The 13,356-nt window shown below is 47.1% G+C and overlaps 3 protein-coding genes across 3 annotated transcripts in view; 2 read left to right on the forward strand and 1 right to left on the reverse strand.

Annotated features, from left to right (window-relative positions):
* VTN77DRAFT_8446 (uncharacterized protein) overlaps positions 1-1,311 on the forward strand; it is a gene marked incomplete at both ends in the record, with an annotated part of 1,794 nt that extends 483 nt beyond the window's left edge. The window contains 5 exons of the mRNA XM_069424945.1: positions 115-368; positions 420-557; positions 618-875; positions 966-1,207; positions 1,267-1,311. Of these exons, the coding sequence (XP_069274640.1) occupies positions 115-368; positions 420-557; positions 618-875; positions 966-1,207; positions 1,267-1,311 (937 nt within the window). The remainder of the gene's footprint in view (positions 1-114; positions 369-419; positions 558-617; positions 876-965; positions 1,208-1,266) is intronic.
* Positions 1,312-5,722: 4,411 nt separating this feature from the next.
* Positions 5,723-7,688, forward strand: VTN77DRAFT_8447 (uncharacterized protein; the record flags this gene model as incomplete). Its single annotated transcript, XM_069424946.1, has 7 exons — positions 5,723-5,824; positions 5,893-5,969; positions 6,022-6,246; positions 6,301-6,472; positions 6,531-6,869; positions 6,928-7,476; positions 7,560-7,688. The coding sequence occupies 7 exons, from the start codon at positions 5,723-5,725 to the stop codon at positions 7,686-7,688; spliced, it is 1,593 nt and encodes a 530-aa protein (XP_069274641.1).
* A 1,947-nt stretch (positions 7,689-9,635) lies between these two features.
* VTN77DRAFT_8448 (uncharacterized protein) lies at positions 9,636-11,590 on the reverse strand (the record flags this gene model as incomplete). The annotated part of the gene is made up of 4 exons (XM_069424947.1): positions 9,636-9,853; positions 9,913-10,532; positions 10,581-11,181; positions 11,242-11,590. The coding sequence occupies 4 exons, from the start codon at positions 11,588-11,590 to the stop codon at positions 9,636-9,638; spliced, it is 1,788 nt and encodes a 595-aa protein (XP_069274642.1).
* Between the last annotated feature and the right edge of the window lie 1,766 nt (positions 11,591-13,356).

The raw sequence follows: 13,356 nt of genomic DNA on the forward strand, positions 1-13,356 counted from the left end.
TGACCGGCACGCTTGCTGCAAAGGCGACCGAGGTGGCCAAGGTGCCGTCTTTCGTCTGGCTGTAAAAGATGACTCTTTTCCTCGTTCTTTTTATTTTTTACTAATTTTCCACAGCGACCAAGCAGCCAAGGTGCCTACCGTGGGCGAGTATCTGGCCGACATCCGGTCCCAAAACGCCGCCGGCGCCAACCCTCCAATTGCGGGTATCTTCGTCGTTTACGACCTGCCTGATCGTGACTGCGCTGCAGCAGCCAGCAATGGAGAATTCTCCATTGCCGACAATGGAGTCGCCTTGTACAAGCAGTACATCGACAACATTACCGAGTGGCTGGTGACGTATTCGGATGTCCACACCATCCTGATCATTGGTACGTCGGCTCTCGCTGGTTACAAGATCATGTACTGAGACGAGACTCTAGAACCCGACAGCCTGGCCAACTTGGTCACCAACCTGAACGTCGAGAAATGCGCGAACGCAGAGAGCGCGTATTTGGAGTGCATCAACTATGCGATAACGAAGCTCAACCTGCCCAATGTGGCCATGTATCTTGACGCGGGTGAGTCCACCTCCATTGTCGAACTACCACCTGGATTCAAACTAATATTGTATTCCACAGGACACGCCGGATGGTTAGGCTGGTCGGCAAACCTCCAGCCCGCAGCCAACCTCTTCGCTTCCGTGTACAAGAACGCCTCATCGCCGGCTTCCGTGCGCGGTCTGGCCACCAACGTCGCTAACTACAACGCCTGGACCGTCAGTCCGTGCCCGTCGTACACGCAGGGCGACTCCAACTGCGATGAAGAGGACTATGTGAATGCCCTGGGACCACTGGTCGCGGCGCAGGGCTTTAACGCGCACTTTATCACCGACACATGTAAGTACCACCGTCAACACTAACTCCAAACCCAAGCCGGAAGCCACATCTTTCTCTATGGATATACATCTAATTGCTGAGCTGTTTCAGCCCGCAACGGTGTCCAACCCACCCAGCAACAACAATGGGGTGACTGGTGCAACGTGATCGGCACCGGCTTTGGCGTGCGTCCGACTACCAACACGGGCAACTCTCTCGAGGACGCCTTCGTCTGGGTCAAGCCTGGTGGTGAGAGCGACGGCACGTCCAACACGACCTCGCCTCGTTACGACTACCACTGCGGGCTCAGCGATGCGCTGCAGCCGGCACCGGAGGCGGGGACTTGGTTCCAGGTATGTAGCAGCTTGCTTTCAGGGCTGATGGGATAATTGAGCTAATCATTTGTGAATAGGCCTACTTCGAGCAACTCCTCGAGAACGCCAATCCGTCATTCTAGGCGAAAAAAATTTTTGAAAGAACAAGAATAAGGAACCTAGGAGGTATGACATTGGAGCTGGAGAAGGGAGGAACAGAACAAAAGTCGTATACCGAAGAAAAAGGGGTAAAGGATCAGTCGTTAACCGAGCAGTCCTGCATATTTAGTGTATATGCTTGCTTCTTTGTATATACATGAATTTAAGTCGATGTAAATTCCGCTCTTCTTTCATTGTGCCTACATCGTACTATACATGCTTGAATAGGGCATATATCTATATATGTGTCAACCAGAAAATATCATCCAGCCAAATGGTAGTTGTCATGGCACCTCTTTTTGGCTGAGTGGGAGATTTCTGACAATATACTTGTCCAAATATTGAAATACTTCCTTGGTATATCATATCACATCACGTCAGATCAAGTCAATTGAATTCTTTATCGTCATCCTCTCTCCTCATCCTGTCTTCTCCATCCATCCATCACCTCCTTCACCTTCACTTAATTCGAAAAAAAAAAAAAAAGAGAACTTACATACAACAGATATGATTCGCTGGTGATCACCCACTCAACTACCAACTCCTAACCAGTCGGGGTGTGGCTTATGGGCGGCCAATTCTCGCCTGGGTGTCGTCCAGGTGAGTTAGCAGGTGAAGGTGCCTTACGCTCTTGCGATCAAGGGTGAGTCTGGATGAGTGCGTGAGCAACGCAAGGACATGGCCTGGATGTCATGACTGCACTGTCGCCTGTTCTCATAGAAAGTGATGAACTATGGCCATAGCAAGCCTGTGCTGCCCAAGTTTCAGACATTATATTGATAGAGAAGAGGATTGACCAGATAAGATAGTAAGTGATTTGTTCAAGAGAAGAGATCAACATCATGCTGTGAATCTAGATATCTGCTTTGCTATTAATTGGAGCAATTCATTAGGCAATTCAATCAGTTGCATTGGATTGGTGGTAGCAGACGTGAAATGGGAAATGAACTAAAAAAAGAAAAACAAAAAGCAAAACAAGTCAAAGCAAGAAATCAAGGACTGCAGTAGTAGTTGTTAATTAATGCGAGCTGACCCGTGTCCTTAATTACGGCGCGGTAAAAGACCTCCTACTGCGATTTATAGAGATTATATAGCACATCAGCATTCCTATGTGAGCACGTATAAAGTATTACTTAGAGGCTGTTACAGTAGGCAGACCACAAAAAGGAACAAAAGGTTTTGCTGCAATAGCTATTGAAATAGTGCTCCACACTTGGTATATATATATGTGATCTTCACCGCAGGTTTATAAAGGTATAGATAGAAGAGTCTTATCTCTCTAGTAGATTTCTCAGATCATATGTTAGCATTTCACTTCTTTATTCTTTGAAAATGTCCTCTCCAAGCCTAACATCATGTCTTATGATCCTGCATCAGTTATTATTGATATTGTTATCATTGTGATTGGAAGAATTACGTTTCTTATTTTAAACAAAACAGAGGACTAAAATAATAGGGAACCCAGTTTCAATATCGGGACTTATTCCAAGGGCAGGGTGAGAAAGGAGTTCTCTCTGCGGCTGGCGGATCAATTACCCAGCATTTCTTGTGGACATGGCGACCAGAAGGGAAGACAGATGGAGATCCTGATACTAATCCTGAAGCAAGAGGGAGCTGCTGAGAAAACTGGACCAGACCGTATGTAGACGGCGTTCAGAAACGAGAGAAATGAAGATTAATTAAATCACTTATAACCATTATACCCAACGTCATCTTTCAACAGCGTTGGAAGTTCCTTCCCCTTCTCTTCTCTTCTCTTCTCTTCGTCCTATCTTCGAGTTCTTCAAGACAGCACCGCTGATTTAGGTAAACTTCGGCGGAGATGTCTCTGTTCTGTTCAGCGAGAGCTGCCCGAATGTGTCAAAGAGAGATATTATGTACCTTTATTTATATAATACATTCTAAATTATATATACTAATTATCTTTTATCCTTAAAGTTACTAAAAATTACTATATTAACTACTATCCCTTATCTTTCTTAATATCTCTTTACCTTCCTACCTACTTTCTACTTTTTCTTTATAAAAATACCTTTTTGATCCTCTTAAAACTCTGCCTAACTACTTTTACCTATTTTTACTTATCCTAACTATTTTCTACTATTTTCTATTACTTTCTACTACTTAATACATCTCCCTTTTTATTACTAATACCTATACTATTATTTCTCCTTCTCTATAATTCTTTTGTACTTTCTAACCTTCTCCTACCTACTACCTCCCTTTTATTTGCCCTTCCTTATAATTTATATCTATATAAACCTCCTCCTATTATTTTCTATTATTAAATACCTATAATATATATGGGAAGAGAGATTGAATTGAGTAGCGGGAGCAAAACAATATTTAAAATGAACTGCAACAAAAAAAAGGATTATCACGAAGTTAAAATAAAAGGGGCAATTTCGACAATCTGGGTTGTTTTTTTTTTTTTAAAACAAAACCCCACGTGGAATTTAAAGTAGAGTTCAAGCAAGCAATATACATTTCAACATTCTGACCGAAATAGGAAATTGTCGAGATTCGCACGGTTCTCGTGTCTTGTCTTCAAATATCGCGCACACCAAGCCTTGGAAGAACTCGTCGAAACTCCTTGATGAGCATGCTTATTCTCATCCCGAGGAATTAAAAAGGAGAAATAAATAAAAGAGAAGAAAAAAAATAAAAAGAAGCCAGGCTTCTGAGTCGGGATGCCCTCCCTCCCGGAGCACCCTGCATCGCAGTGCAGCTTTGTAACTAGGATCCATTTTATTTGGAATCAGAAGAAATCGAACCAAGACTGCTCAGTCTGCCCAGAGTGATGCTGTTCAGATTGGTGCTGTGGTTTAATCACTGCACTACTGCAGCCAAGGGAGTTGATAGGAGGGGAAACAAAGTTAGCATATATGTGAGATTAGTCAGGTTGACAGCAGGCAGCAGAAGGTCATTATTATTGTCTAGTGGACATATCTGTACAACACCTACCAACCAGATCCTTATGACTTGTCCAGAGAGAGAGACCTTCGCATTACAGAAAATACTGCCACGCAATGAACGGTGTTGTTTCCAAAGACTTAATACAAGGACGTAGGAACAATCAAGCTCCTGTAATAATCAGGGCAAAGACCGCAGAGAGCTAGCTAATCAGCTAAGTCAAGTTCTTCCAGCAGGCCATTTCCCTCCCTTCACTTTCGTTTTAAACGCTCTTTTTGCTTCAGCCACTGTCTGATGTCCCACCTCAACAAACCCCTGTGGGCTAGTACATCGAAAGTCGGCTTTTGCCAGCTCTCGTTCCCTTGGCTCTGGACATGGAAAACCCGACCTCCGGTTCATAGGGTAGTTAAAACCTATAGCCCCTACTCAGCGGCGAAGCTCAGCAGCTCAGCTTAAGCCCTCAAATCTCCGAGCTAGCTAGATTGAGTATATATAATGATTTTTAGTAGGCAGACTTGGCTGCAAAAAAATGATAGATATTGAGGTTACAGCCCTCAACCAAAAAAAAAAAAGAACAAAAAAAAAGAGAAAAAGAAAGAAAAAAAAAAGGGAAAAGAAACGTATGTCAATTCAGGGGGATGACAGTAGAACGAGGCCTTCTATGGTGGGCACTCCCTACCAACGCCGACACATGTCGTCTGAGGGTTTTTTTTTTCGGCGTTGCAGGCACGTTTTCATTCAACGAAGCAAAAGCTCAAATTTTCCACGATCAGTGCTATCTAAGGAAGACCAAAAAACTAGAATCTACCCACAGGAAGACGGGCTAGCGATGCCCCAAATACATCTGATTCCATGAGGTGATACATAAAGAAACATCTTTACGTGATGTCTCAGAGATGATTCCCTGTCCCGTGATGCCTGCGACATCGACAGTTTTCCACATACTCAAACATCAAATATATATGTGTTCCCATTGGAGCGAGTATCCTATGTCATTTTGCCAGACACATCATCAAGCAAGAAAACAGAGTCTCTGTTCAACTCGTAGTACATTGGTGCACTATTTATAATTTACCCCAGAGGTGGACCCGTAACGCTAGGATTGATAAGGTTCACGATTCGCGGGGATTCGTGGGGTCCCGTGGGGTGGCGTGGGGGTTTCGTGGGGGAGCATTATAGACTACCCAATGGCAAGTCATACTATAATCTGTAGTATTACTGGCCATTGCGGAGAAGTAGCTCCATTCAGGCTAAACGGCAGTCAGCTACGTATTACCCCGGGATGTTTGCAGAACTATTATGCGGTGTAAACAGGGGCTAGGCACGTCAGCAGCGAGATAGCTGATGTAGGTCGTGGCAATTGCTTTTTTCCGGGCTTTATATACAGCTGGGCCCTCGCTGCTTACATGTTGCCCGAACTTGGCATCGTCTTCGTTCCTACCCTCCTGCTGCCATCATCAGCTTCTCCCTATTGTAGCAGTCATGAGCGGTTACGGGTTCCTGCGCCGAATCGTGCGGAATGACGCCATCAAACTGGACCCTCCAGAGGTCTACAACTGGAGGGTCTTTGCGCTTGCTGCTGCGGTCAGTGGTCACTTGAATGATTGTTGAAACTTCCCTCAGCTTGACAGCAAACTGATTGAGTAATACAGGCCTGTTTTGGTGGCACATTGTTCGGCATGGACACGGGTATCATTGGGGGAGTCCTGACACTGCCCGACTTCAAGAAGTAAGATTCCGTCGTAAGAAATTCTGCTTGTACAGACCTGACCGGCAGCCAGAGAATTCGGCCTGGATGGCCTCGACGCAGTTGCTCAGGCGAACCTTTCTGCGAATCTGGTTACTGTCATGCAAGCCGGCGCCTTTGCTGGTGCTTTGCTCGCCAACCCCTTAGCCGACAGATTCGGACGAAAACCAGGCTTGCTTCTGGTGTCTGTCTTCGCGTTCATCGGCGGGCTTCTTCAGGCCTTCGCATATGGACATCTTTCTTGCTTCTACATCGGAAGGTAGGTCATGTCCTCCAGGCGGAGGGGATACAGAAATCAAGCTGACTCGGATAGATTCGTCGAAGGCCTTGGGCTCGGAGGCGCCACGATGCTTGCCCCGACTTATGTCTCTGAAAATTCTCCTCGTGGCATCAGAGGCCTTCTAATTGGCTTCTATCAACTCTTCGAGACGATGGGTGCGATGATAGCATTCTTCATCGATTATGGTTCGCTGCTTCACATCCAGGTTAGTTTCACCCATTATTCTCTCTACCTTGTGCGACGCTGACCTCTTCGTTGATTAGGGCCACGGCTCGTGGATGGTGCCGCTCGCAATGCAGTCGCTCCCACCAGTCCTCATTTTCTCCAGCATCATGCTCTGTCCCGAATCGCCTCGATGGCTCGCTAGCAAAGACGACTGGGATGGAGCTGCGAGAGTCCTCTCCGGTGTCCGCCATCTCCCTGTACAGCATCCATACATACAGCAGGAGCTGCTCGAGTTGCGAACTCAGCTCGAGGAGGAACGTCGCTCCGTGCATGGATCTGGATTCTGGGCCCTGCAGAAGGAATGCTGGTTGATTCCGGGTAACAGGAAGCGCGCGCTGATGTCGATTGGACTGATGGTGTGTCAGCAGTGGACGGGGGTAAGTAAGCAGAATATATATATATAAGACCCCACTGAAACTACGCTAACTTCTCCAGACAAATGCCATCAACTACTACGCTCCCAAAATCTTCACCGATCTCGGCGTGACTGGCAACGCCAACAGCCTTCTCGCCACCGGTGTCTACGGCATCGTGAAGATGTGCTCGTGCGCCATCTTCATCACCTTTCTGGCCGACACCTTGGGCCGGCGGTGGTCACTCGTGTGGACCGGTTTCGCCATGTGGTTCTGTATGTTCTACTTGGGCTTCTACGTCCGGTTTGATCCGCCCAAGACGGACGCTCCCATCCCCCCGGCGGGCTACGTCGCGCTCGTCATGGTCTACCTTTTTGCAGCTGCTTTCCAGTTTGGCTGGGGGCCAGTCTGTTGGATTATTGTCAGTGAGATCCCGACCAACAGATTGCGAGGGTATAATGTCTCTCTGGCCGCGGCGACGCAGTGGCTGTTCAATCTTGTCGTCTCGCGCGTGACGCCGGTCATGCTGGTCACCGTCGGTGGGTCCACCGGGTATGGCACGTACTTTATCTACGGCTCGTTTTGCTTCGCGATGGCGGTTGTGGCGTTCTTTGTGCCGGAGACAAAAGGGGTAAGTTTGTATTCCTGAATCCAGTCGATTTGTGCGCTTCCTTCAGTAAGGGGACATGGCTGACGTTGTTTTTGTTGCTGCAGATCTCTCTCGAGCGCATGGACGAACTCTTCGGTGTGGCCGACTTCTCCGGTCTCGACGACGTGGGTCTTGCTGCGAAGCAGGCAAATAAAGGGACGGATATCGAAGCTACTCATGTTGAAACTGCATGAAGATGTTTGACGGGCTATGCTGAAACCGGTCCAACATCTATGTTGCAGTCTCTAAAGGCTGCCATACGGACCCTATCTGGGATTATGTAGTCATCATTGCATATTTTTCTGAAGGGACGAGCAAGAGCTTATCTTCTTGCATTTTTCTATACATCTCTGCTTCCATAACATTTTCCCAACATTCGTCTTCAAACAATGTACACTGAAACCGAGCGTAAAGTGACCCGCAAACTCCCAACTTATCCGCGACGGCAGGAATTCCTAAGTGTGCTCATTCATAGACTTTTTCTGCCAGGAAAGGGGTTGATGTCTTCCAACTCTATTATAAAGACGTCAACTTGCGTTTTGCACACTGTCACGTGGCTTTAAAATTTAGCAACAGACATGATTATACTATACTAGATTTCATAAAATCTACCTAGCCCCTATTATCAAGAGACATATCTATATTAGGTCATTAGCAAGGAATATGTATTAATGGGGGAGACGAATAGTAAGAACTATAGCAAGGAATATAGGTAGGGAGCCCCCCTGGAAAGTAGATAATAAATACCATGTATATACATACCTAATGCAAGAAATATGGTAAAGAAAAAGATCATAAGGAATATGAGTAGGGAGACGACCTGGAAATTAGATAACAAATACTGCCTAATAATACAAGAAATATGGCAAAGAGTATTAATATTGTAAGGTATGTAAGCAGGGATCTCGCCTAGGAAGTAGATGATAAAAACTGCTTATATTTAATATGTACGCAAGAGTCCCAGGCATAGAACAGGTTATCTTCTCTTCAAAGTTCAAACCAGTCGAGCGAAGCGAAGACCTGTAAGACTTGTTATATGTAACGGACGAGTGGCCATGCGATTAGGCAGCATCCATTTACCGTGGAATAAAAAATCTTTATCTTTGTCGGACGTCGCAATCTTGTAGAGTGGATTATTACATCGGGATATATGCATATGTAATAAGCAGGCAACTCACATTCTCACCGAAGTTTGTACCGCTTTTTGTCATTGCTACCCGGGAAAACGGGGGAGTGTGCTTGATCAATATCGTATGACATAGACCAGAGAGTGAAATTTTGGATTTGTAGTTTTTCCTTCCTCTCTTTTCTGAAACGAAGAAGCGCAAGAGCATAACGCTACAAAAAGAATTCGGTTCGAATGGGTCCTTGCCGTACATCTCTCCTCGAACCCAGGTAGTGTAAATCAAGACTGGACACCGTCACAAGCAAAAGGCTAGTGAACCAGTGGAGGAGTAGATAACGAAATAAAAAGACCTCCGGCTGAGACCACCTCAGGAGTAGAGGGATACGTTAAAATGTAACACTTGCAGTGCAGGCACCTCCAGCAAATCTCAGCTATTTATAGAGGACTTTAAAGTAATGTAAAGTGATTATCCTATGGTATGATTACCTACGTACTATGTACTCCTATATTTTATTACTCATAGGAGGTAAAGGCCAATGAAAGTTAGCAGATACCCTAAAACCGAAATATATATATATATATATGGTCTCAGTCACCCTTTCTCAATAAAGCATATCAAACCTAGTTACCGCCTAGGAATAATAGTATATTAGGAATGAGTTTAACGAAAAGAGTATGGATTTCAAAGACTTACACCGGCGACGCGACTCGCGCTGGGTGCCAGATATGCACTCATGTATTCAGAGAACGAAAATACCGGGAGAGAAACATCCGGATATGATGAAAAGCATCCGCAATTTGCTAGTGATTTGTAGATCTAATGGTCTAGTTGTCCCCACTGCCTTGGTTTGGTAGGATGCTGGCTAATCAAGAGATACATGTAGATATTGTCATTAGCTGCTTCATCTACTTTTAGTGCGAAGACTTCTCCATGTCATGTACATCTTCCCACGGTACGATCCTTAGTCAAAGTCTGACTCATTCGGAGGGTCTCGCTCGATAGCTCTCTACTCATTTAGAAAAGCCCCGAGTCCTCCTTTATCAGATCAGCCGCCCGCTCCGCAACCGCGTAGATCGAGCTGGTCAAATGTCCGCAAACCTGGAACGGAAGCACCGAGGCATCCACCACGCGGACGTTCGCCGTTCCATACACACGGAGTCGTTCGTTGACCACCCCTCCGATAGACCGAGGCATCATGGCGGCGGTGCCGACGGGGTGGAAGTTCGAGCGATCTGCAGCCATTTCATGTTAGTAGATTCTGAGGGATGTATTCTGGGATGTGGTTACTTACAAGTCTCCTTCAGCCACTCGGCCCAAACACCATCTGATGCCCCTTCCCGCACAGCAGAAGTCCCCGGCTTCGTCTCGGTTTGAAGAATACCGCTCAACGGCGCAGTCTTGTAGAAATTACGGATGAACTTTGCAATGCTGATCTGCTGCTGCACATCCCAGTCGAACATGAAATAGTTCGGATTGATGACAGGCTGCACCGTCGGGTCGGCGGATGCGATGTGCACGCTTCCACGAGCGAAGGGGAGGAGACCCCAGTACTCGGCCATCAGAGTGTTTCCAGTGGAAGGATAGGTAATGATTTCCGCAATGGGGACCTCCTGCTTAAAGATCAGGTCGTACTGGACCTGGAACAGGCGCTGCAGGACGGACGCTTTCATGGTACCCTGGCTTTGGTTGGCGGCTGCTTCGGCGTATTGGGCCAGCTGCTTCTGCACGGTTGCGGCGATCTTGTCGGTGCTGTTGCCGAAGAGGTCTCTCACAGAGGGGTACGAGACGGACTTTGTGCCTGCGATGGCCGAGTACCCCACAGCGGTGGCTTCGTTGTTCATCTGGTCTTGCAGGTTTTCTCCCACGGTTGGCAGATTGACCTTGACAGGGATGTTGTATTTGCTCAGGATGCTAGTCGCATGTTAGTTACCGTATTGACGTCTGGGCTATGCGACTCACCTTGGATTTCCAACACCAGAGAGTTCCAAAATCCCGGGCGATCGAAGAGAACCAGCTGACAGAATGACCTCGTGGTTCGCCTGGACCATGCAGACAGTCCCATCATTCAGCGCAGTGACTTCCACCCCGCCCGCAGTGACATTTCCACCGGTCGTCTCATTCTTCCAGACAATCCGGTTCGCCGTCGTGTTCAGCATGACGCTCAGATTGGGCCGGGACTCAAAAGGGTAGTAATAAGCACGGGCAGCATCTTCACGGACATCTTCAGCATCATCCACCGTCGACGGGAAAAAGTTGTAGCCACGCATTTTGCCTCCGTTGACGTCTTCCGTCCATGGAATGCCGAGAGCCTGGTACGTCTTGTTCAGGAGAGAAGACAGGTTGTTGGGCAACATCTCGGTGAAGCCCACGTCGAGAGGGCCAGTCAGGCCGTGGTAGGTTGGATTGTACGAAGCTCCAGCGGCCTGTTGTGTCTGGTTCGGCGCGGTGAACGCTTCGCTCTTGAGATAGTACGGCCAGAGAGAGTTCCAGTCCCAGCCCTCATTCCCGATCGCCGACCAGGCATCGACCTGGACGTCCTGGGCACGAGTATAGGCCATTCCTTATGTCGTTAGCAGCTCATATCTGTATCGGAGCACATTGTCTGGCGGCAAATACATACCGTTGATGGTACTCGTCCCTCCAAGCGCTTTGCCCGCCCGGAGCGTCTGCGGCGTATTCCCCGCATAGGTCTGGTTGGTAGATTGATACTGCCAGTCGATCGCCGTTCCAAAGGCCAGTCCATAGCCATTGACGTTGGTCACATTGGGGTTGTTGTAAACGGAGTCGCCCGCCTCGATGACCAGGACGGACACATTCGCATTTTCAGTCAAACGGTTGGCGATGACCAGACCGCTGGTGCCTCCCCCGACGACGATGTAGTCATACCCGCTGGAAGCAGTCTGCTGGCAGAGCGGAGCAGCCGTCGCCGCGGACAGCACCCCGAGGGTGCCAATAATTCGGCGGACCATGGTGGTAGTTGCAAATGTGCTGTGAGACGTGAGTGCAACCTGTACCTTCTCCAGGCGTTGGATATGCCAGGGCAGACGCGCTATTTATGCCTCGCCGGTGGATTTGCCAGTTCGAAAATGAGCGACTGGGTCCGTCAGCTTGTGCAGGCAGGCCGTTGCATGCATGGAAATTGTCGATCCAGCGTGGGTCTCCGGATACCGGTGAAGATAAGATCCGTAGTAACGCGACATATTCACAGTTTGAATCTGTATGTACGCCTGTTTTTTTTTTTTGTCTGTTCGTTTCCTTTCTTGACCTTCCGCCTGGCAGACGGAACTACCCAAAAGAATATACGATTCATGGCGGATTCGAAGAGTTATATTACTGTAATCCCCATCCATATCTATCACAACAGCTGCTTCTACTACAGCTGTGCCCCCAATAAAGTAATTAATTGGTAATAACACGAACTAGACCTCTACTGTACTGTACTGGCCGGTATATTCACCCGTTTCAATACTCCGTACGGCGAACATGCAGCGAGTCGAAGCGGATTTTCATTAAAGAATTCATATTGCTAGCAACATTACAGTCCCCATTCGGGAGAATACCGAGCCTTTCCGCTCGGGATGCCGAGAATTATAATAATAATATCATCATTATTTAAGCATTATTAATGACGTCCCGAAGGTTCGGTGGACCTCTGTGGGGTAGGCCAAGACCGAACGAGACCCGGTTTGATCCGGCTTGAGATATCTGGACGCGCGTGTAGAAAAAAGATGCTGCTCAAAGGTGTTGGAAACAGTAGCGATATTACATTCATCCATACGCCTAGGCATACATACTACTCCAACAGAGACTGCAGCAACATGTTGTCAAGAGGTTGGTGAATATGCATGGGCGAGGTGAAGTTTGGATTTTCGAGAGATAAGATGGTCTATCCGCCGTCATGTGGACCGCAGACCCACCGGAACCCTTATCAGATTTTTTCCCTGAAGCCCATCGGTCACCGGTGGACGAAATGGGGCACTGACACAACGCTAACATTGTATCTTTTTTCTGAGGCCGGTCTTCGGATCTGATTAGGTCTATTTCTCCTTCTCGTGCTTTCTTGTGCCGCCCACCCTCGGAGTTCCGAATTCAACCAGGGGACAGTTGCATGTACCGATCAAGGGCAGCAAGGCTGGGAAAGCTGGTTTCTGTTTGCTCCCTTCTCCTCTCGGTATGGCTACTAGTGCAGTTCATACATTGATTGCAAAACTGTGTCCAGTACTTAGGAATCGCCTTGTATCCCCTATACTATAAAACATTAAAATCCGTTTTTGCGCACTGTCACGTGGCTGTAAAAAGTAACATACTCCATATACATAAGCATCCCACACTAAATTTATTATTAATAAGGTCTGCTTAGCTCCTAATATATTAGTAATAGAGGCAAATACTAAGGGACGTAGCAAGAATAATATGTAGGAAGGGATATAGGCAGGGAGCCCGCCTGAAAAGTAGATCACAAAAAACTACTTATGTAGTAGGTATATATAGTACCTAGGCCTGGGGGCCAAGAGAGTCCCAAGCATATACTCCATAGAACAAGTATTTTTTTTTTCTCTCCAAAGTCCAAAACCAGTCGAGCAGAGCGAGACCCGCAAGGCTTGTCTGAGATATAGAAATGCAACATTAAGCTACGACTTTAGTACTTGCTGCCGAAGACGATAAACCGATTGAATTTTGATTAGATTAGAACTCCTAGTATGAGATCAAGAAACATTGATGATGAGAAGACGAT

Source organism: Rasamsonia byssochlamydoides (assembly GCF_041956645.1).
Source record: "Rasamsonia byssochlamydoides strain NRRL 3658 unplaced genomic scaffold VTN77scaffold_72, whole genome shotgun sequence".
Classification (NCBI taxonomy): Eukaryota; Fungi; Ascomycota; class Eurotiomycetes; order Eurotiales; family Trichocomaceae; genus Rasamsonia; species Rasamsonia byssochlamydoides.